The sequence below is a fragment of the Delphinapterus leucas genome, chromosome 19 (genome assembly GCF_059928025.1).
Source record: "Delphinapterus leucas isolate spDelLeu-1000000601 "Yukka" chromosome 19, BTC_Dleu_Yukka2, whole genome shotgun sequence".
In the NCBI taxonomy this organism is placed as follows: Eukaryota; Metazoa; Chordata; class Mammalia; order Artiodactyla; family Monodontidae; genus Delphinapterus; species Delphinapterus leucas.
Genome location: NC_143147.1, coordinates 18,329,368 through 18,351,619, shown reverse-complemented (window position 1 = coordinate 18,351,619; position 22,252 = coordinate 18,329,368). Strand labels below are relative to the sequence as shown.

Below are 22,252 nucleotides of genomic sequence, written 5' to 3'. Positions count from 1 at the left end.
AGAATGGCTTAGGTTTGTGTGTCTACTCAGTTCAATACATTTCAAGATTTTCAAAGCATTTATTATTAAGCCTTCCAAAAGTTCACTCTAAATTATTTCAAGAGACTACAGTTTACCATTCTTTCCTGTTTTCAAATGATATCTGAAAAACCAAAAAGCTCAAACAATGTACTACTAACGACTAAAATACAACAGGGCCTTTATTTCAGTATGTAGTTTTATCAAGTCTTCCCAATAAACTTGATATTTTCACATTTTCCTTAATACACTGGCCTTGGTCTGTTTTATACATTTTGAGCATGTTAACCTTCAAAAATTTAAGAAAATATTAACAACAGTCCATTGTGTCTGATCAAAAAGACAAGAAAATTAATCAGCAGCTAAGTAACTTTATAATGAGGCATGAAAAATTACAAACTAAATCATTCTGTCCTCCAAACTTAAAGCATATCTTGGTGTGCCTTATCAAAAAGTCAACCATTAAGAAAGAGCTTTGGGAAATGTCTTATCAATATTTGGGATTAATCTTGTAAAAGAGTGCAAAACTGAACCAAGTGGCTATCAAAATTCACAGCCTGTTCACAAATAGGTTGGAAAGAATTTTGAAACACTGCTACTGATAACACTGTTATTAGTCATGCTTTACTATCTTAGTAACTGCTTAACTTCTTTTACACCTTTAAAATATGTATCTTTCCCATTATGAAAGAGTTGAGTACTGTCTTAATACTGATTTAGTATTTTAATACTGTTTAACAGTCCACCACATAATTAAAACTTATTCTGATTTAAAGTATTCTTAGGGAGAAAAAAGAACGTCTTAATTCCTTCCTCCAAAACAAAACAAACCAGAAAAATACACAGAAGAGTAACGTGTGTTTGCAAATATAAGATGCAATAAAGTTATTCTTTCACTGCTTGCCCAATACATTTGCGATGGACACAGGTATCACTAGAAATTCTCCATTCACTCCGTCACTCTCCCTAAGCATTTAGAACTTTAGTACTTGTCCAAACCTGCTTGCTCATGCTCTAATAATAAACCTAATTATACAACCTGTAACAGCCCCTGACAACCTTTTCCTTAAGAAGCCATAAAGGTGATTTAACTAACACCTCAACCTAAGTCTTAGTAAACCTATTTCAAAAATAGATGTCTTCATTTCAGCCTCTGGGTTCTGCCGAGGGCTCAGGGCCGCGGGCTGTGGAGTGGGGAGGTGAAGATCCGTCAGAACTGAGGACACAGGCTGGGCGTTGGGCAGCAGTGGCTAACTGCTGGTTCATTTCTCTTTAAATCTGGCAGCACGTGGGGCGGCATTGTGAAGCCACCGACCCGCCTCCCCCCTTCCACTCCGCACACGTACGTCCCCGTCCCCACTGCGCATGCTCCACTCACACAGTCCTAGCAGAGTCGGAGCCAACCCCCTAAAAAGTCAACCTGGAAGCCGCAAACGGCCGGAGGCCGGGACAATGGGGGAGGGGGGACGCAGGCACCTCTGGGGAGGCAGACTGGCCACCGCCCCAAGCCAGAGCCCGCGGGCCTCAGCCCCAGGGACCCGCAGGCCTGCACAGGAGCCGGAGTCGCTCGGAGCACAAAGCCCCGAGCCGGCCAGCGAGCGGCTCTCGGCTCGGCCCGCTCCTACCCTCCCCCAGCCGGGCGGCGCAGCCGGAGCCCGTGCCAGGCGGAGGCAGGCGAGGCGGCGTCCCGCGCCCCGCAGGGTTCTGAGACCCCGCGCGCCCGCGACGAGGCCGCGGAGGCCGGGGCTTTTGTTGTCCGCCACAACTCCGCGGACCCGGCGCTGCCTGGGCAGAAGTTTGGCGCGCCTCACCCGGGGGCCAGTTCCTCTCGCCCACCCTGCCCCCGGCTGTCCGCCCGCGGCTCCGACAGCCGAGTCCCGGACGCGCAGCCGGCCCGGCCCAGACGCTCTTCCAGCCTCGGGGGTCCGGCGGCCTCTGCCGCACCTGAGCCCGGACCCGCCCCTCCAGGGAGGGTCCGCCGGGGCCGTGGACCTACAGCCCCTCCCCCGCAACGTCCCACCGAACAGTGGGGGAGGGGGCAACCTCCCCTCCTTCCCCCGGGGCGGCAGGCCCGGTCCTGGGGCCGAGGCTGGGGCGCGTCCCCGCCCCTAATGCCCTAAGAAAGCAGGGAAAGAAGTGATGGGCCCGGCTGGGACTGGCGCCCTGGCTCCCCAACCTCGCAGGCCCGCTCCCGGCCTCGCCGGGGGCTGCCGCTTCCCCTTGCCCGTCCGGCCGCCCGCCCGGGAGCGCCCAGGAGGAGGAGAGGAGGAGCAGGCAGCTGCTCGCCGCGATCGCGGCCCGGGCCGGCGCCCCTCCACCCGCCCGCTCACCTGCCAGCTGTCTTCGCAGTAACAGTGCCGACTGCAGCTCCGTCATCCTCCCCGCCAAGGGCCCGGGCTGGCGCCGGGGCTTCCGAAGAACTGGGGACAGGCTCTGGGGCTGCTCGAGCTGGGTGTGCTGAGGAACCCGGGCCCCCACGACGGGAGCGCCGAAGCCGACGGACGCTGGGCTGGGGCGGCGGTAGCGGCGTCTCGCTGCCGGTGCGAGTCAGCTCGCTTCAGCTTTCCTCACAGCGCCTCACGCCCGGAAGGGGAGGGTACCCGTGCCGCCGCGGCGCGCACTGGGACTTCGCTCGCCCGCTTCCCTCCTTCAACCCGCCAGTCGGCCCCACCGGTGCCTTCCCCCGCCACTGCCTCACTGCGCGCAGGGTCGCTCCACGCAGGCGCGCTGGGGCTGCCTACTTCGGAAGCTGCCCTCCCGCTAGGCCGACCCCTCTGGCTCCCTGCCCCGCCTCCGGAGGCGGAACCCCGCCCCCTCCGCGCAGTGGCCCCTGACGCCGCCATCTTGGGAAGGTCGCCGCCTGGCCTGCTGCCGGGGCCTCGGCGGGAGACGCCCCGCAGACGCCATGACAAAGAGGTCGGAGGGTCAAGACAGCACCTCCGGGTCGAAGCAGGTGGTCTGAGAGTGAAGGGGCCAAAAGAAGTGGTAGATGCCTAGTTGTTGGCGAGCGGCCAACAGCTATCTAACACTCCACATATGGTGTGCGAATTAGTCATTGTTAAAGGCGAACTTAGTATACACGGTGTGCCCCATTTTAAGCACACCTCCAAAATAGACTTCAGATATGCTGGTAATTCACTTTACAGAAAGTTGCACGAAAAGATTCTTGAAATAAGTAAAATGTTCTGCATCTCATAGCACAAAATGTTTAAACACCGTTAATAATCTCTATGTGTAAAGTGAGTTGAGATTAGCAAAATCTGATATACACGGTACAAAATATGCAGAAAGGCATCTACTATGTAAAGTCTAAGTGCGGGATCTAGGGTTTGGAAAAAGCAACCTTACCCCGCTCTACCTCTTCTCATCCTCATTCCCACAGCTTTCTGCCTTGCATAACAGAGTCTTAATAAAGAGACGGAACAGAAGGAAAAATGATACCTAATGGCACTCAAATGTACCTGTTCCTTCAAAAATATTTACTGAACCTGGGCTTCCCTGGTGGCGCAGCGGTTGAGAGTCCGCCTGCCGATGCAGCGGACACAGGTTCTTGCCCCGGTCCGGGAAGATCCCACATGCCGCGGAGCGGCTAGGCCCGTGAGCCATGGCCGCTGAGCCTGCGTGCCTGGAGCCTGTGCTCTGCAACGGGAGAGGCCACAACAGTGAGAGGCCCGCGTACCGCGAAAAAAAAAAAAAAATATATATATATATATATTTACTGAACCTGCATTAACTTTGTACCTGAACTGTAGAAGACACAGAGAACACAGCTCTGTTCCTAGCCTCAAAGGTCTTACAGTCTCCGTGAGCTCCAGGTAGGGTAGCTAGAGGAGGACCATGTTCTAATACAGTTTCTTGATTCCAAAAATTACTGAAAAAATTGTCCTCACTCTCCCCCTAAAACAAGACTAAAAAGGAACAAATAAACATTAAGAGTGAATCTGCAGCGCTTCCCTGGTAGCGCAGTGGTTAAGAATCCGCCTGCCAATGCAGGGGACACAGTTCGAGCCTTGGTCCAGGAAGATCCCACATGCCGCAGAGCAACTAAGCCCGTGCAACACAACGACTGAGCCTGTGCTCTAGAGCCCGGGAGCCACAGCTACTGAGCCTGCGTGCCACAACTACTGAATCCCGTGCGCCTAGATCTGGTGCTCTGCAAGAAGAGAAGCCACCACAATGAGAAGCCCACGCACCACAACAGAGTAGCCCCCCTCGCCGCAACTAGAGAAAGCCAACGTGCAGAAAAAAAAAAAAAGAGTGAATCTGCATAAAAACATAAATCTACCATTAAAAAAAAAGATGAATCTGGACTCCTTTGGGAAACAACTCCCTGGAGCTAACCCAGGTTTTGTGAAGCCTAAAATTTACTCCGTTTGAAGGACTCTCTTTAGGGAAAAAATTTTTTTAATTGCGTTTGAATATGATTGTCTATTTAGAAAGAAAATAAACCACAAATAACTGTACGCTTGGAAAATTGTTCCCTTTCTCTGAGATCTCTTGAGGCAGGTTATCAGAAGTTCTGCTTGATTGCAACATGGTTTCCTCTTTCACCTAAAACAAATTCCAGCCTTCAGGGGAGCTCTAAAGCTTCCTTAGCTTTACCAGAAAAAAATCCGTTTCTGACACCATCCCTCCTTTCCGGACCAAAACTCTTTCTATTTAAGTAAATTTTTAGTTTTATCAAAGTAGTAAATACACATAGTTCATAACCAGTGTATTAAGGATTATAGTGAAAAACAAACGTATTTCTCACATGTGCCCTTCACCATTCCTAAATCCTGCTTACCAAATGCAATCCCTTTTAACTCTTTTAGCAGTTTCTCCTCGTAGTTACCTCCATTTATTCTAAATGATATAATGCTTTTTCTTGCCTTATCCATTTTAGACCTTATATATTTATTCTTATTGTAACTGATAAGGATTTAACTGTCATGCCACTTTCCATCTTTTATTCTCCTAAATTATTAAATTATCATATTTAGTTATAGCAATAAATGGTTTTTACACAATTGTGTCTTTGTAAATGTTGAATAGGAGAGTCAAATACTATAATGGATTATATTCATTCCTTACACAGATTTTTTTTTTGGAGGCCTAGTGTTTCTGATTATACTTTTTTTTTCTTGCAGTATCATGATTATAATTAATATCCTTCCCTTCCCTATCCCACCCTAGTGCTATCGTACCACTTATCCTATCAAGCCCTTTTCTTTGAAACTCTCCCTTCTTGGAGTCTCTATGTTACCCTCTAACCTGGGCTGGTTGCCTTGGGCTATGCTTCCTACATAGAAGTCTTCTTAGGACTCCCCTTGGCTGCGCTCCTGGGCTGAGTCTACTGCATCCTAGATCAAGTCTAATTACTTTTTGTGACTCCCTTCTTTGGCTGGAGCATATTATCAGGTAACTTGTGATGAGTACACATGAGGCAAATTTTCCAAGTCCTTATAATAACAGCTGAAAATGCTATTATTTTAAACGTCTATAATTAAGTGCCAGTTTAGCTGGGTACAGAATTTTATGTTTAAAATCGAATATTTTTTCTTCAAAAATGTGGAAGCATTGGTCCATTGTCTTTTAGCATCCAGTGTTGCTGTTGATTCTTATTCCATTGTCAGTGACCTCAGTGACCTACTTTTTTTCTTCTCTGGATAGCCTTAGGATTTTTTTTTCTGACTGTGTTGGGTCTTTGTTGCTGCACGCAGGCTTTGTCTAGTTGCAGCGAGCGGGGGCTACACTTCCTTGCGGTGGGTGAGCTTCTCATTGCAGTGGCTTTTCTTGTTGTGGAGCACGGGCTTCAGTAGTTGTGGCTCATGGGCTTAGTTGCTCCACTGCATGTGGGATCTTCCCGGACTAGGGCTTGAACCCGTGCGCCCTGCATTGGCAGGTGGATTCTTAACCACTGTGGTACCAGGAAAGTCCTTTTTTTGTATTTTAAACTATCATGATAATATGCTTTGGTTTTCTATAGGATGTTTTCTTTTTTTAATTCACTGGGTTCACAGTGAGTTTTGTAGTGACAGAATGGTTGTTTTCATTTACATACAGAAATAAGCTTAGAATAATGAGATAGTCTGCATTTTTCTGGTATATAAAAAATTATTTTAAAAAGCAGTTGAGGGGCTTCCCTGGTGGCGCAGTGGTTAAGAGTCCACCTGCTGATGCAGGGGACACGGGTTCGTGCCCTGGTCCGGGAAGATCCCACATGCCACGGAGCGGCTGGGCCCGTGAGCCATGGCCACTGAGCCTGCGCATCCGGAGCCTGTGCTCCGCAACAGTGAGAGGCCCGTGTACCGCAAATAATAATAAAATAATAATAATAATAATAAAAGCAGTTGATTTTTGTATTTTGATCCTGCAACCTCACTAAACTCTAAATTAACAATTTATAGATTATTTTTATTTTCTATGTAAATAATGTAAGTCCAAATAATGGTGTTTCTACTTCTTTCTTTTGATACATTGTTTCTCTTTTTGCCTCACTGTGCTGGCTAGGACCTCAAGCAGAGTTGCGTAGAAGTAGTAGTGGGCACCCTTATTTTTTTCCATTCTTAAAGGGTTATTTTGATGTTTCATTATTTTTTTCATGCTGTAGATTTTTTTGTAGGTCACTTTAACAAGCTAATGAAGTTCCCTTCTATTCCTTGCTTATTAAGATTTTTTAAATTTTATTTATTTACTTTATTTATTTATTTTTGGCTGCGTTGGGTTTTCATTGCTGCATGCGGGCTTTCTCTGGTTGTGGCGAGCAGGGGCTACTCTTCATTGCGGTGCGCAGGCTTCTCATTGTGGTGGCTTCTCTTGTTGCAGAGCACGGGCTCTAGGCATGCGGGCTTCAGTAGTTGTGGCTCGTGGGCTCTAGAGCGCAGGCTCAGTAGTTGTGGCACATGGGCTTCATTGCTCCATGGCATGTGGGAACTTCCCAGACCAGGGTTCAAACCTGTGTCCCCTGCATTGGCAGGCAGATTCTTAACCAGTGCGCCACCAGGGAAGCCCTAAGATTTATTTTAAAAATAATCCCCAAATCTTTATCTCTAGCCCAGATCTTTCACTAGTTCATGTCAGCGCATCTAACTGTCTAACTCTGTGTTCATTGACCTAACAAATGTTCATTGAACACCTACTGTGAGCTAGAGGTGATTCTAAGACCTAGGGTCGGGGAGTAAACTAGACAGACCAAGTTCCTGCCCACATGGCACAGACATCCAGTGAGAGAGGACAATCAGTTAAAAAGGTAAACAAATATTAAACAAGTCATCATTATAACAAGTGATATGATAGAAGTAAAAAAGGAAAAGAGTAAAGTTTAGATAAGGTAGTCAGGGAAGTCCTCTCTTAAGAGATTATATTTGAGCTGAGTTCTGAATTACAAGTAGGAGATGCCATTTGAGGATTCTGGGGAAGAGCATTCCAGGAGAGGAAAAGCTACTTCTAAGACCCTATGGTAAGAAAGACCTCGGCTTGGGACTTCCCTGGTGACACAGTGGTTAAGAATCTGCCTACCAATGCAGGGGACATGGGTTCGAGCCGTGGTCCGGGAAGATCCCACATGCCGCGGAGCAACCAAGCCCGTGCGCCACAACTACTGAGCCTGAGCTCTAGAGCCTGCGAGCCACAACTACTGAGCCCGCAAGCCACAACTACCAAAGCCCGCACGCCTAGAGCCCACGTTCCACAACAAGAGAAGCCACCGCAATGAGAAGCCTGCGCACCACAACGAAGAGTAGCCCCTGCTTGCCACAACTAGAGAAAGCCCATGCACAGCAATGAAGACCCAACACAGACAAAAATAAATAAAATTAAATTTAAAAATCAAAAAAAAAGCTTAAAAGAAAAAGAATGTAAACCCTGAAAAAAAGTAAACCCTGAATGTCAATTTAGAAATGAATAAATAAATTTATTTTTTAAAAAAAGGAGAAAGAGCTCGGCTTGTCCAAAGACTAGAAAGGGGGTCAGCATGGGTGTGGCGGCCCTACTGGAACCTGATGAAAAGGGTGCTAAGAGCAGGTTGGAGAGGCAGACAGGGGTCATCTTACAAAGGAGGCCTTGTTGACCACAGGAAAGAGTCTGGATTTTAGTTTAGTTACAGTGGAAGCCTTGAGACTGGTTATTTTTTACATTGTTTAAAACTCCCTTTGGCACTTACACAAAAGAGAAGACTTTACTGGAAGATCAGTAAGAAGGGTATTGCAGAGGATGAGGTAAAAGATGGTGGTAACTTGAACCAGAATCGGGGCAAGGATGGTAAAGTAGGCGTGGGGAGGGGAGATTGGGAATGGATTTGAGATAGATTTTGGAAGTAACATAGGAAGGGCATGCTGATGGATTGAATGTGGGTGAAGGGGAAAGACGACTCCTAGGTTTCTGACCCCTGGAAGAACTGGCTTTATATCAAAAAGGAAGACGGGAACAACAAGTTCAAGTGGGTGATATAAAGAGATCTATTTTGGATGAGTTATATTTTAGCTCTTTATTAGACATCCAAGCAGAGATGTCAAATTAGCATATGCATACATAAGACGAGCTCAGAGGAGAGGCCAAGGCTATAGGTTATAGATCTATAGATACAAATTTGGAGAGATCAGATTTCCTAGGGAAAGAGTGAACTGAAATTTTTTTTATTTTTATTTTTGGCTGTACCACGTGGCTTGCAGGATCTTAGTTCCCCAACCAGGGATGAACACAAAGGAGAAAAACCAGTGTGGGGTGTTACAAAAGCCAAGACAGGAGCAAATGTTCCGAGGAGGAAGGAATGGTCAACTGCAACAGGCTATTGAGAGGTAGAGAAAGATGAAGACTGAGAAGGATGCACTGAATTTTTTTCTTAATTAAGACAACTGGCGTTTATTGGACATACGCTATGTACAAAGTAACTGAATAACCACTTTGATGCATTACCTCACAGATTACATACATTAACCCTATTATTTCCATTCTACAGATGAGGAAACTGAGGCTTAGATTCAGCGGCCTTCTCAGATGTCAAATCCTCTTAAAACATAATAAATGGTGGAATTGGGATTGAAACCCCAACTGTCTGTTGCCAAAACCTGAGCTAGTACCCACTATACTGTACAGCCTCCTGTAACAGCAGGTATAAGAGGCTGCATTCTGTCTCCTTAATATATTAAGTTACTTAACAACTCACCCAGGCATGACCATACTACCTGTTTCACATTTCACTACCTGAAAGAATTTAGTAACATTTCACACCCGGATGTTTGTGCACTTTGTCTTCCAAATCTTTTAGGAAAATGTTCAATGAAGAAATTTCCAGCATTAACCTGCAGGTGGTCTCAGTATTAACACTATTCTATTCAGAGAAATCTTTATATAATGTATTCTGCATTTGGAATTTTTTTTCTTGAGGAATAATTGACATTAGTTTCAGGTGTACAGCATAATGATTCCATGTTTGTATACACTGATATCACCACCATAAGTCTAGTTACCATCCATCACCATACATAATTAACAAAAAAATTTTTTCTTACAATGAGACTTTTAAGATGTACTCTCTTAGCAACTTTCAACTATTCAATACAGTATTATTAACTATAGTCGCCATGATACACATTACATCCCCGTGACTTGTTTTATAGCTGGAAGTTTGTACATTTTGATTCCTTTCACACTCCCCCTCCCCCACCACGCACTGAATTTTGAAACTGAGAAGCTGTTTTTGACCTTGATAGAAGGATTTTGATGGAGCAATGTTGACAGCAGGCAGAGCAAAGTGGGTTGAAGGCTAAATGCAAGATGGAAAAATAGAGATCTCAGTGTCGTGTGCTTATTTGAGGTTTGTGGTCATGAACTGCAAAAGGAACCAGTAGGTCCAGCCCGGTAATTTTTTTTTTTCTGGCAATTTTCAGTTGCTCAGGTGTAGGCATGAAAAACTCTGATAGCTGGGGTACATTTAGGGTTGGGGGCTATCCAGTCAAGTAACTGGAGATTGAGATGGAGACAGACAAGTTTGTTGAAGTTGTATGAAGAGAGTGCCTGTAGTAATGGACTCTTCTCTAAGCTAAGTAGAGAAGGAAGTGAAAATGGGAGGGAGCTGATAGCGAAAAAGTGATACAAATAATGGGATCTTGATGAGTTTGAAGAGTTGTGTGGTATAGACACTAAAGCAAATTGGCTGCAAGGATAGGAAATGGTGGTCAGGGTGGGTGGTTTGAAATCCAGAATTCAGTTGAGGTATGGTCATGGGTGGTGAGTTGGTCTCCTGTGAACATAGGAGAGGCTGGCGGGTGGGGAGGGGAGGGGAGGGGAGGAAGTCAAGGAGGTGACAGACAGGAGTACTGGATAGGTCTTCCACGTGGGTAATTAAGTCCCCAAGGACAAGAGGTGGAGTAGAATGAAGGGAAAGGCTGTGAACCAGGAGACAAAGTTATTGGTGAATGGGTCCACAGATAATAGCAATAAAGAGAGTAATAAGTGGGACTTCCCTGGCGGTCCAGTGGTTAAGACTCCGTGCTTCCACTGCAGGGGGCAAGGGTTTGATCACTGGTCAGAGAACTAAAATCCCATAGGCGGAGCGGCACGGCCAAAAAGAAAAAAAGAGAGAGTAATAAGTGGTATAGCAGAGATGGCATTAACCTCAAAGAGCTCGGGTTTGGGAAAGTAAAGGAGAAGAAAGACTGGGAAGAAGCAGTGAGGAACCAGGAGACTATGCTAAGCCTACTGGCCCTGAGATCCATGAAATGTGAGAGAAGACAGCCTTCCCTTGAGAGGGCTGAGGAACCTGAGTCCTTAGGAGAGAGCCGGGTTCAGATAAGGCCAGGAGGTGAAGAAGTGGCCCGTAAGCACCTCAAGCTACTGTGATCAGAACACACTGTCAGGGTGGGTGTGGGGAGATAAATCAGGAGTGTGGGATTAACATATATACACTACTACCTATAAAATAGAGAAACAACAAGGACCTACTGTATGGCATAGGGAACTATACTCAATACCTTATAATAACTTATAATGGAAAAGAATCTGAAAAAAATAGATATATTTTTATACATATAAATGAAGCACTTTGCTGTACACCCAAACCTAACACATTGTAAATAAACTATACTTCAATTTTTTCTAATGGTTAAAATTAAAAAAAAAAAAAAACCTTAAACGTAAAAACAAAAACCTCACTGTCTTCCCCCCAACCTGCTGTCACGTCTGACAGTACCTAGTCACCCAGGTCAGAAAAGAGAGAGTCAGCCTCGGTGCCCCACCCCCTTTCTCACATCTGATCAATCACCAAGAACTAAGTGTTCCCTCTTTTCCATTTCCTTGGACACTCCTTAATCGAGGACTTGATGACTGCTGCAACCTCTGGAAGGGTCTCCTGGCCACTGGTCTTGACCTTCTCTCCCTTCATCTATTTTCTGCAGCCACAGCATAACTTTCAAAATGCAAATCTGCTATTGTTCCAATCCTACTTAAAACTCTTCAGTGGCCTCCCAAGTATTACAGGATGAAGCCCAAGCTCCCCAATATGGTAGTTTATAATTTTTTTTAGGTACGCGGGCCTCTCACTGCTGTGGCCTCTCCCGTTGCGGAGCACAGGCTCCGGATGCTCAGGCTCGGCGGCCATGGCTCACGGGCCCAGCCGCTCCGCGGCATGTGGGATCTTCCCGGACTGGGGCATGAACCCGCGTCCCCTGCATTGGCAGGCGGACTCTCAACCACTGCGCCACGAGGGAAGCCCCACAATATGGTTTAATCGTCCTTTACAGTCTAGTGTCTGTAGACCTCTCCAGGCTCATCCTGTACCTTTCCCTGACTCTCTGCTCCTGGCACAGCACACTTCCTTTCCTTCCTCTAAAAAGTCAAGGGTTTTTTTATACCTCTGGATCTTTCCACTTGCTGCTCCAACGGCCCAGCACACTCTTTTCTGCTGTGTACTTGGCAAGCTCCTGCCAATTCATCTTTCAGGTCCTTGAAGGAAGCAATTTCCTCCAGAAAACCTTTCACAATCTCAAAATTAATCTTACTCCTATGTTTCCTATCTCCAACGTGTATTACATATCCTACCCTAACATTTATCATGCAGTATTTCAGGTTTTTTTCCTTTCAATTGTCAGTAAGCTTTGGGATGGCAGGACTCTATTCTACTTCTCTGTTCTCAGAACTTAATATAATGATGCTATGCAGTAGGCACTCAACAAATATCTGTTGAATGAATGAGTCAGTCCTATTAAATTAATAATAAGATAGTCTTTCAAGACTAGTATGAGCCTACACTTATTAAATTCGCGTTTGTAAAAAAAAAAAAAATTTGCGTTTGTATACCTGGCAGAGGGTGGTACAGAGTGGTGTGCCAAGGTGTTCTTGAAGCCGCAGAATAAACCTCTTTAGGATTGTTAATTTTACTAATTTTTTTGAGGTTAAAAAGTAAAAAATAATTAAAGGAAAATGTGTAACTTTAAATGCTTATTTTAGAAGAGAAGAAAGACTGAGAACTTCATGAGCTAAATACTTATTGTAAAAAGTTAGAAACAGAATAGCAAAATAAACCCAAAGAATGATGCTGGGACAACTGGATATCCACATACAAGAGAATGATGTTGGATCCCTCCCTCACACCATATACAAAAATTAACTCAAAATGGATAAAATTCTAAGTATAAGAACTAAAACTGAAGTTTTTAGAAGAACACATAGGGACTTCCCTGGTGGCACAGTGGTTAAGAATCCGCCTGCTGGGCTTGCCCGGTGGCGCAGTCGTTGAGAATCTGCCTGCCAATGCAGGGGACACGGGTTTGAGCCCTGGTCTGGGAAGATCCCACATGCCGCGGAGCAACTGGGCACGTGAGCCACAGCTACTGAGCCTGCGTGTCTGGAGCTTGTGCTCCGCAACAAGAGAGGCTGCGGCAGTGAGAGGCCCGCGCCCCGCATTGAAGAGTGGCCCCCGCTCTCCACAACTAGAGAAAGCCCTCACACAGAAATGAAGACCCAACACAGCCTAAATAAATAGATAAATAAATTTATTAAAAAGAAAAAAGAATCCGTCTGCTAATGCAAGGGACACGGGTTCGAGCCCTGGTCCAGGAAGATCCCACATGCCGCAGAGCAACGAAACCCATGTGCCACAACTACTGAGCCTGCACTCTGGAGCCATGAGCCACAACCACTGAAGCACGCGCACCTAGAGCCCATGCTCTGCAACAAGAGAAGCCACCGCAATGAGAAGCCCACACACGGCAAGGAAGAACAGCCCCCACTCGCTGCAACTAGAGAAAGCCCATGCACAGCAATGAAGACCCAAAGCAGCCAAAAATAAATAAATTAAATAAATTAATTAAAAAAAAGAAGAACACATAAGCATAAATCTTTGTGACCTTGGATTAGGCAATGGTTTCTTAGATAAGACAACAAAAGCACATGCAACAAAAGAAAAAATAGATAAATTGGACATCATCAAAATTAAGAACTTTTAAAAAAAAAATTAAGAAGTTTTGTGCTTTAAAGGACATTGTTGAGAAAATTAAAAGAAAACCAAAACAAAGGGAGAAAAGTTTTACAAATCGTGTATCTGATAAAGGATATCCATTCATAATGTATGAAGAACTCCTACAGCTCAATAATAAAAAGACAACCCAATTTTAAAGTGAGCAAAGGATCTGAATGGACATTTCTCCAAAGAAGATATACTAATGGCCAATAAGCACATGAAAAGATATCAATATCATTTGGCATCACAAAAATGCAGTCAAAACCACAATGAGATATTACCTCACAACCACTAGAATGGATAGAATACAAAAGACAGATAATAAAAGTGTTGGGGAGAAAAAAAAAGAAGTGTTGGGGAGGACATAAAGAAATTGGAAACTTCATACATGTTTGGTGGAATTGTAAAATGGTGCAGCCACTGTGGAAAAGTCTGGTAGTTTCTCAAAAAAGTTAAATATAGAATACTAGGGACTTCCCTGGAGGCGCAGTGGATAGGACTCTGCACTCCCAATGCAGGGGGCCCGGGTTCGATCTCTGGTTGCAGAACTAGATTCCACATGCATACCACAACTAAGGAGGCTGCCTGCTGCTACTAACACCCGGGGCAACCAAATAAAATAAATTTTAAAAATAATAATAAGGGCTTCCCTGGTGTCGCAGTGGTTGAGAGTCCGCCTGCCAATGCAGGGGATACGAGTTCGTGCCCCGGTCCGGGAAGATCCCACATGCCGCGGAGCGGCTGGGCCCGTGAGCCATGGCTGCTGAGCCTGTGCGTCCGGAGTTTGTGCTCCACAACGGGAGAGGCCACAGCAGTGAGAGGCCCGCGTACCGAAAAAAAAAAAATAATAATAATAATAGTACTTACCTCTTAAGTTGTGGTGAGGACTGAGTTAATGTATTTTAAAAAATATAGAGAATACTACATGATTCAGCAATTCTACTCCTAGGTATGTACTCAATAGAATTGGAAACATGTTCACACAAAAACTTGCACAGAAACGTTTGCAGCATCATTGTTCATAAAAGCAAAAAAGTGGAAACAACACAATTGTCCATAAACTAATGAAGAGGTAACCAAATGTGGTATATCCATGCAATGGAATATTATTCAACCATAAAAAGAAATGATGTACTGTTAACATGCTACAACGTGGTTGAACGTTGAAAACATTATTCTAACGGAAAGAAGCCAGACACTAAACCCCACATATTATATGATTCTATTTACATGAAACACCCAGAATAGGCAAATCTGTAGAGACAGAAAGTAAATTAGTTGTTGTCTAGGGATGAGGTCGGAGGGAAGGAAATGGAGAGGAACATATAATGGATACAGAATTCCTTTTGGAGTGATGAAAATGTTGTGGTAATGGCTGTTCAACTCTGAATATACTAATAACCACTGAAATGTGTATACTCTATATGGGTGAATTTCATGGTATACAAATTATATCTTAGTAAACATGTTATAAAAAATAATAAATATGCCCGAAGAAATAAGAAAATAATAAAAGCGAGAGCACAAGATTGAGAATATAATCAACAGTCAGGAAAACCAGTAAAGAGGAAAAACAAGGCCAAAAATTGGTCATTTGAAAAGTCTAATAAAGTTGACAAACTCTGGCAAACTAAAGAGAAAGCACAAATAAAATTAAGGGTGAAAAGAAGCAAAACCACATGGATTTAAAAGATAATAAGAGGATTATGAACAATTCTGTACCACAATTTGAAAACTTAGATTAAATGGATAACTTCCTAGAAAAATATAATTTAGTGAAAGACTTAACAAGTAACAGAATGTAAATCAACTATACTTCAATAAAATAAATTTTAAAAAAGAAAAAACAAATAATACATTTTTAAAAAGAAGTAATGAAAAGCCTAAATAATTCCATTGCTATTAAATAAATGGAATTGGTAATTAAATGTCTTCCTACAAAGAAAACTACGGCTCAGATGTTTTTGGTTTTGATTTTTACTTTTTTTCTTTCTTTCCTTTTTTCTTCCTTCCTTCCTTCCTTCCTTTCTTTCTTTCTTTCTTGGCTGCATCAGGTCTTAGTTGCAGCTGGTGGTCTCTTCGTTGAGGCGCTCTCTTAGTTGTGGCGTTCAGGTTTTCTCTCTCTAGTTGTGGCATGCAGGCTCCAGGGCACGTGAGCTCTGTAGTTGTGGCAAACAGGCTCCAGAGCACGTGGGCTCTGTAATTTGCGGCACACAGGCTCTCTTGTTGAGGCGCACAAGCTTAGTAGTTGTGGTGCGAGGGCTTAGTTGTCCCTCGGCCTGTGGGATCTTAGTTCCCCAACCAGGGATCGAACCCACCTCCCTTGCATTAGAAGGCAGATTCTTTACCACTGGACCACCAGGGAAGACCCAGGACTAGCATAATCTTTTTTTTTTGAAATAAATTTATTTATTTATAGTTGCAGCAAGCGGGGGCTGCTCTTCCTTGCGGTGTGCAGGCTTCTCATTGCAGTGGCTTCTCTTGTTGTGGAACACCGGCTCCAGGCGCATGGACTTCAGTACAGTAGTCGTGGCACATGGGCTCAGTAGTTGTGGCTCGTGGGTTCTAGAGTGCAGGCTCAGTAGTTGTGGCACACGGGCTTAGTTGCTCCGCGGCATGTGGGATCTTCTCCTACCAGGGCTCAAACCCATGTCCCCTGCATGTGCAGGCGGATTCTTAACCACTGTGCCACTAGGGAAATCCCTCCTTTTTTTTTCTTTAATATTTTATTTATTTATTTGGCTGCAGTGGGTATTAGTGGTGGCTTGCAGGCTCTTAGTTGTGGCATGTGGGATCTAGTTCCCTGACCAGGGATTGAATCTGGGCCCCCTGCATTGGGAGCGCAGTCTTAACCACCAGGAAAGTCCTGATGCAAAATTCTTAAAGGAAAACATTAGCGAATTGAAACGCACAATATGTAAAAAAATAGCACATCATGTCCAATTTGAGGCCGGTGTAAAAGCATAAGGAAGCCTTGTGGGGCTGGGGCGAAAGGTATGAGGGGAGAGGATGGCAGGCTGTGACATCAGCGGTACTAGGCTTTCTGGACCAGAGTGAGGAGTGGATTTTATTCTATTTGCAGTGGGAAGTCATTGTAGAGTTTGAAGTAGTCTCTCCTCCTTCAAGACGTTTAAATATGAAGGAGAAAAGAGGTGGGGCAGTTGCTCAGGGGAGGGATATGTATGCACAGCCCAGAAGACAATGACTTAGTCTTTTTTATTGATGCTCCCTCCTTATACCCTCTACCCTCCCAGCTGTTCTCGCAGATTTGAGCAGCAAACCTGTTCCTTTTTGGATCATGGTGGAGTAACAGTGTGTGCACAGGTGCCTGCAATTCCCCTTAAATGATAATTAGCTTCTTCATACTTTGGTACTTCGGTTCTGCCATCTGAAAAATGGCATGGGTCTCCAGAATGTGTTGAGTGTAAGGCCTTTGGGTCCCTCAGAGGAAATGTTTGCTCAGACACCAAGCTTCCTGCAGGCTGCAGAGCAGCCCACCCAACCTCAGTGCTTGCTGGATGCCTCACAGCAACCCTGAGGGTCCCGTCAGAGAGACTGAGGCCCAGAGAGGGGAATCGGACTGCCCAAGGTCCCAAGGGAGGCAGAGATCAATCCAGAGACAGAACCCAGGCCTCAGTTCTCATTTCCTGTTGTTCTCACGAAGCACACTGTGGCCAGAAACAGTGAACTTGAGACTCAGAAAGTGCTAAGATCTAATTCCCCTGAAAACCTCACCTCTCCTCACCTGTCCTGGGTATTTAGGACTCCCAGAAGTCCTTATCTGCCCCACGTGCCACCCATCTCTGAGCCCAGGTCCCCTCACCTGTCTGGGTGTTTGCCAGCCTCAGCAATAAGGAAGCTGCTGTTGATCTCAACAAGTATGTTGATAATGGAGTTACAGCAGGATGAGCCAGAGGAGAGTATGGAAGGACTGACCCTGGGTGACTTTTCCAAGAAATACAACTATCAAGGAAGGAGTCAAAAGATAGAAGGCAGTGGCTAAAAAGTGGGACCAAAAGAGAAGTTTTTGTCATTGGGTTTCGGTTGTGCTTGCCTTTTAGGATGAGGGAGTTGAGAATAAGCTGGAATGCTGACAATCAGTCAGTGAAAAGAAGGATGATAAAGATTCAGGAGAGGGAATTCCCTTTTGGTCCAGTGGTTAGGACTCTGTGCTTTCAGGACTGAGGTCCTGGGTTCAATCCCTGGTCGGGGAACTAAAATCCCACAAGCTGCATGGCAAGGCCGAAGGAAAAAAAAAGATTCAGGAAAACAAGAGGGTAACAAATTGAGCAGGGTCCCCAAGAAGGGGAGGAGGTGTGCCCCACAGCACAGGTGGAGAAGTAAACTCCAAACAGGAAGGGGAATTCTCTCTTCGAAACTAGAGAGAAAGAGGAAGGAACTAACGTGGATGAAGGTGAGTTTGGGGGGGGCGGGGCAGGAGGCCATGGGGGAGGCAGGAGCAGCAAGGGGACAAGGGGGTATGGAGGTTTAAGAAATAGCCACTGTGGGGCTTCCCTGGTGGCGCAGTGGTTGAGAGTCCGCCTGCCGATGCAGGGGACACGGGTTCGTGCCCAGGTCCGAGAAGATCCCGCATGCCCCAGAGCGGCTGGGCCCGTGAGCCATGGCCGCTGAGCCTGCGCGTCCGGAGCCTGTGCTCCGCAACGGGAGAGGCCACGGCAGTGAGAGGCCCGCGTACCGCAGAAAGAAAAAAAAGAAAAAAAAGAAATAGTCACTGTGGAGAACAGTAGAGAATTGACTAGGGAAACAGGGAAGAATGACCAGGCAACCTTGAGAGCCCAGTTGCTGTTGGAATACATTTATAGCAGCACCAACCTGCCCAGATATGTGATTTTTTTTTTCAGCCGTGTTCACTTGCCCAGATGTAGACACAGAGAAGATGGAGATTTGGAACGATTTAGGGCTGGTATGACACAAAGACAAGTGTGGAAGAGAGTTGAGGATATTGGTGAAAGGGTTGACATGATGGACCAGAGACTCCTGTTATTGAAAAAACAACTACCCTCAGAAGAATGTGTTTTATTGGCACCATTTTTCCAGGTTCATGGAAAAGCTCAGACAAAGTTCTTTTTTTTAATTATTATTTTTTAAAACAAATTTATTTATTTATTTATTTTTGGCTGTCTTGGGTCTGGTAGCTGTGGCCCGCGGACTCTCGCCCTCACACTGCAACCAAGAGCCTGCGTGCCACATTGAAAGATCCTGCATGCAGCAACTAAGACGTGATGCGGCCAAAAATAAATATTTTTAAAAAGAAGAGTATAAAAAAAAAGAAATAGTGGCTCTGTGTACACATGCACACACACACAAACACACACATAAACAAAGGAAACACATAGTTTGATGACTAGGAAGAGGCTGTGAGCTGATTTCTTAGTGGTTCAAATACTTAGGGCTGTAACTGCTAAAGTTAACGTTTCTAAACAACAGGGTCAATTTTTTAAAAATTGTTTACTTGAGGGGGATCAAAGGAGGCTGATAGATGATGACCCTGTTATACTCCTGACACAGTTAAAAATGCACCTATTCACTCCTTCCGACAATCGCTTGTTCGCTGGTTTTTCACACATACATTCAGCAGGTGGGTGCACGTGAGAAAAGTCTGGAGTTGAAAGGCGATCTTGCATCATTCAGGACTTAATTCCTACCCTCCACACAGACATAAATCTCACCCTTAAGAGCTTATCATTCCCAAAGAAAGTCAAAGCATTTAAACCAATGCCTTAAAGATTCTGCTTCCATTCTGAGATGGAATCATACTTTGGTTCTTCAGCAGGGCTGACCTTGAATGGTGATGTCCCCCAGGGCTCTGGACAGCACATGGTGATTTGCACAAGGGCAAGTTCACGCCCATTTATCTTTGACAAAGTCCCATAAACAATGTACTGAAACACCCGCCCGTCCCCCCCAAAAAAAGCATAACTACACCTGGTCACCTTGTTTAGCTATACTTAGGCAATGTGTATGTTGATATAATTAGATGATCAAAACGCCAACAGTAATTCTTCCAAAGGAACTGCAGCTAATGATACAAGACCCTGCTGGGATTACCAAGGTGGGGAACCGTGGATGCCACCGTCTGCATCTATTTGTGGAAGGATCTCTTTCTCTGGCTGGAGTTGACTCTGCCAGCATGGCAGCCAAAAGTGTGGGAGAATTAACATGCCCTTCTCACCCCCAGCTGTCCTCAATGGGCGACTGATCTGATGGGAGTTGGTATTTACTCCAGCTCATCACCCCTCAGGTGGGAAAATTTTGAGAGGCGTGTTCTGCGCAGAGGTCCCCTGCAGAATCGGGCACTGTTGCCCACAGAGGTCACCTACCTGACAGTGCTTTTATTTATTTATTTTTAAACATTTATTTATTTGGTTGTGCCAGGTCTTAGTTGCTGCATGTGGGATCTTTTAGTTGTGGCATGTGGGATCTAGTTCCCTGACTAGGGATCAAACCTGGGCTCCCTGCATTGGGAGTGCAGAGTCTTAACCACTGGACCACCAGGGACGTCCCGACAGTGCTTTTTTTTTTTTTTTTTTTTTTATTTTTGGCTGCGTTGGGTCTTCCTTGCTGCACGCGGGCTTTCTCTAGTTGCAGAGAGCGGGGGCTGCTCTTCCTCGTGGTGCACGGTTTTCTCATTGCGGTGGCTTCTCTTGTTGCTGAGCATGGCTCTAGGCATGCGGGCTTCAGTAGTTGTGGCTCGCGGGCTCTAGAGCGCAGGCTCAGTAGTTGTGGCGCACGGGCTTAGGTGCTCCGCAGCATGTGGGATCTTCCCGGACCAGGGATCGGACCCGTGTCCCCTGCATTGGCAGGCGGATTCTTAACCACGGCACCACCAGGGAAGCCCCTAACAGTGCTTTTTACTTGCTTCTTCCCCTTGCTTGCTTCACATCCCCACTCCTCTACAGGTGTTCCTGGGATCACCTGCCAAAGAAACCTCTTGCCTTCAAATCTTTGTCTCAGGATCTGCTTCTGGGAAAATCCAAACTAAGACAGGGGAACGTTGCCAAGTATGAACAAAGGCCCTTGGAAGCCCAACTGATACTCATTATCAGAGGCAGTCTCTCTCTTACCCCATAAACTAATTTAGCTTCGCAGCACTCTCAGAAGAGCTTTTGACTCACTCATCATGTATCTCATGGGAGGAAAGGGAACTGCAGGGCAAACTTAGTGCATGTTTTATAACTTCTTTCACTTAGTTTTAACTCTTTTAGGCTGAGACAGAGTGTGACATCTAAGGAGGGGTTGGTAAAGAGTGGGTACAACCTGGCAGGGTAGTGGGGCTATTCTTCACAGCATGAAGTTCATTGTTTGTTGGTTTATAGCTTCTTACTACAGAAAATCTCAAACATACACAAAAGTAGACAGAATAGAACAAAGAACCCCTGTGTATCCATCATCAGATTGGACAACTACCAACTTATAGCCAATATCTCCCCACTCCACCCCCAATTATTACTATTTTTATCTTTTATTTTTTTTTTTTTTAATTTTTTGCTGTGTTGTGTCTTTGTTGCTGCCCGCGGGCTTTCTCTAGTTGCGGTGAGCAGGGGCTACTCTTGGTTGCGGTGTGTGGGCTTCTCATTGCGGTGGCTTCTCTTGCTGCAGAGCACAGGCTCTAGGCGCGCGGGCTTCAGTAGTTGTGGCATGTGGGCTCAGTAGTTGCGACTCACAGGCTCTAGAGTGCAGGCTCAGTAGTAGTGGTGCACAGGCTTAGTTGCTCCCCGGCATGTGGGATCTTCCCAGACCAGGGCTCGAATCTGTGGCTCCTGCATTGGCAGGCGGATTCTTAAGCACTGCGCCATCAGGGAAGCCCCACCCCCAATTATTTTAAAGCGAAGCCTGTAGGAAGGGAATTCCCTGGCAGTCCAGTGGTTAGGACTCAATGCTTTCACTGCGGAGGACCCAGGTTCAAACCCTGGCTGGGGAACTAAGAACCCCGTAAGCCCCGCGGCCAAAAATGGAGTAAAACCCATATATATTATTTCACCTGTAATATTCAGTATCTCTAAAACATCAGGACTCTTTTTTTTTTTAACGTCTTTATCGGAGTATAGTTGCTTTACAATGGTGTGTTAGTTTATGCTGTATAACAAAGTGAATCAGCTATCTCTATCCCACCCCTCTAGGTGGTCACAAAGCACCGAGCTGATATCCCTGTGCTGTGTGGCTGCTTCCCACTAACTATCCCTTCTACATTTGCTAGTGTATATATGTCCATGCCACTCTCTCACTTCGTCCCAGCTTAGGACTCTTTTTATAAGCATAAGCATAGTATCATTATCATATCTAAAAAATTAACAATTCCTTAATATTATCAAATATTCAGTCAGTGTTCAAATATCCCCAACTGCCTCATCATTATTGTTATTATTACTATTTAGTTTTTTATTATTATTACTATTTAAAACTGTAGACTACTTACTAGTTTACAGTTATCTAAAAAAATGTCCATATTTTTTGATTGGTTTTATGTCTCAAGTTTTTTGGTTTTGTTTTGTATTTTTGCCGGGCTGGGTGGCTTGTGGGATCTCAGTTCCCTGGGAACCCAGGCCATAGCAGTGACAGCACTGAATCCTAACCACTAGGCCACAAGGAAACCCCCTTAAGTCTTTTTTTAATCTGTAGGTTCCCCCTCCCCATCTCTATTTGTCTTTCCTTGCTATTTATTTGTTGAAGAAATCTGGTCGTTTATTCTTATATAATATCTTGAGAGTTGAATTTTTACTGACCACATCAACATGGTCTGTCATTTAACATGTTCTCCAACCTTCTCTATTTTCT

General features: G+C 45.1%; 1 protein-coding gene across 4 annotated transcripts in view; it reads right to left on the bottom strand.

Annotated features, from left to right (window-relative positions):
* UBE2G1 (ubiquitin conjugating enzyme E2 G1) overlaps positions 1-22,252 on the bottom strand; it is a 132,007-nt gene that overhangs the window by 100,208 nt on the left and 9,547 nt on the right. For 2 of the 4 annotated variants that reach the window (XM_089900591.1, XM_089900590.1), the window contains exon 1: positions 2,349-2,671. The exons of 1 other annotated variant lie outside the window; for it this stretch is intronic. Coding sequence is in view for 2 of the 3 variants with exons in the window: in XM_089900590.1 (XP_089756716.1) it covers positions 2,349-2,394 (46 nt within the window). In the remaining variant the exon portion in view is untranslated. Of the gene's footprint in view, positions 1-2,348; positions 2,672-22,252 lie in introns of those variants that run through there. One more of the 4 variants, XM_022595420.2, reaches the window with a different exon arrangement.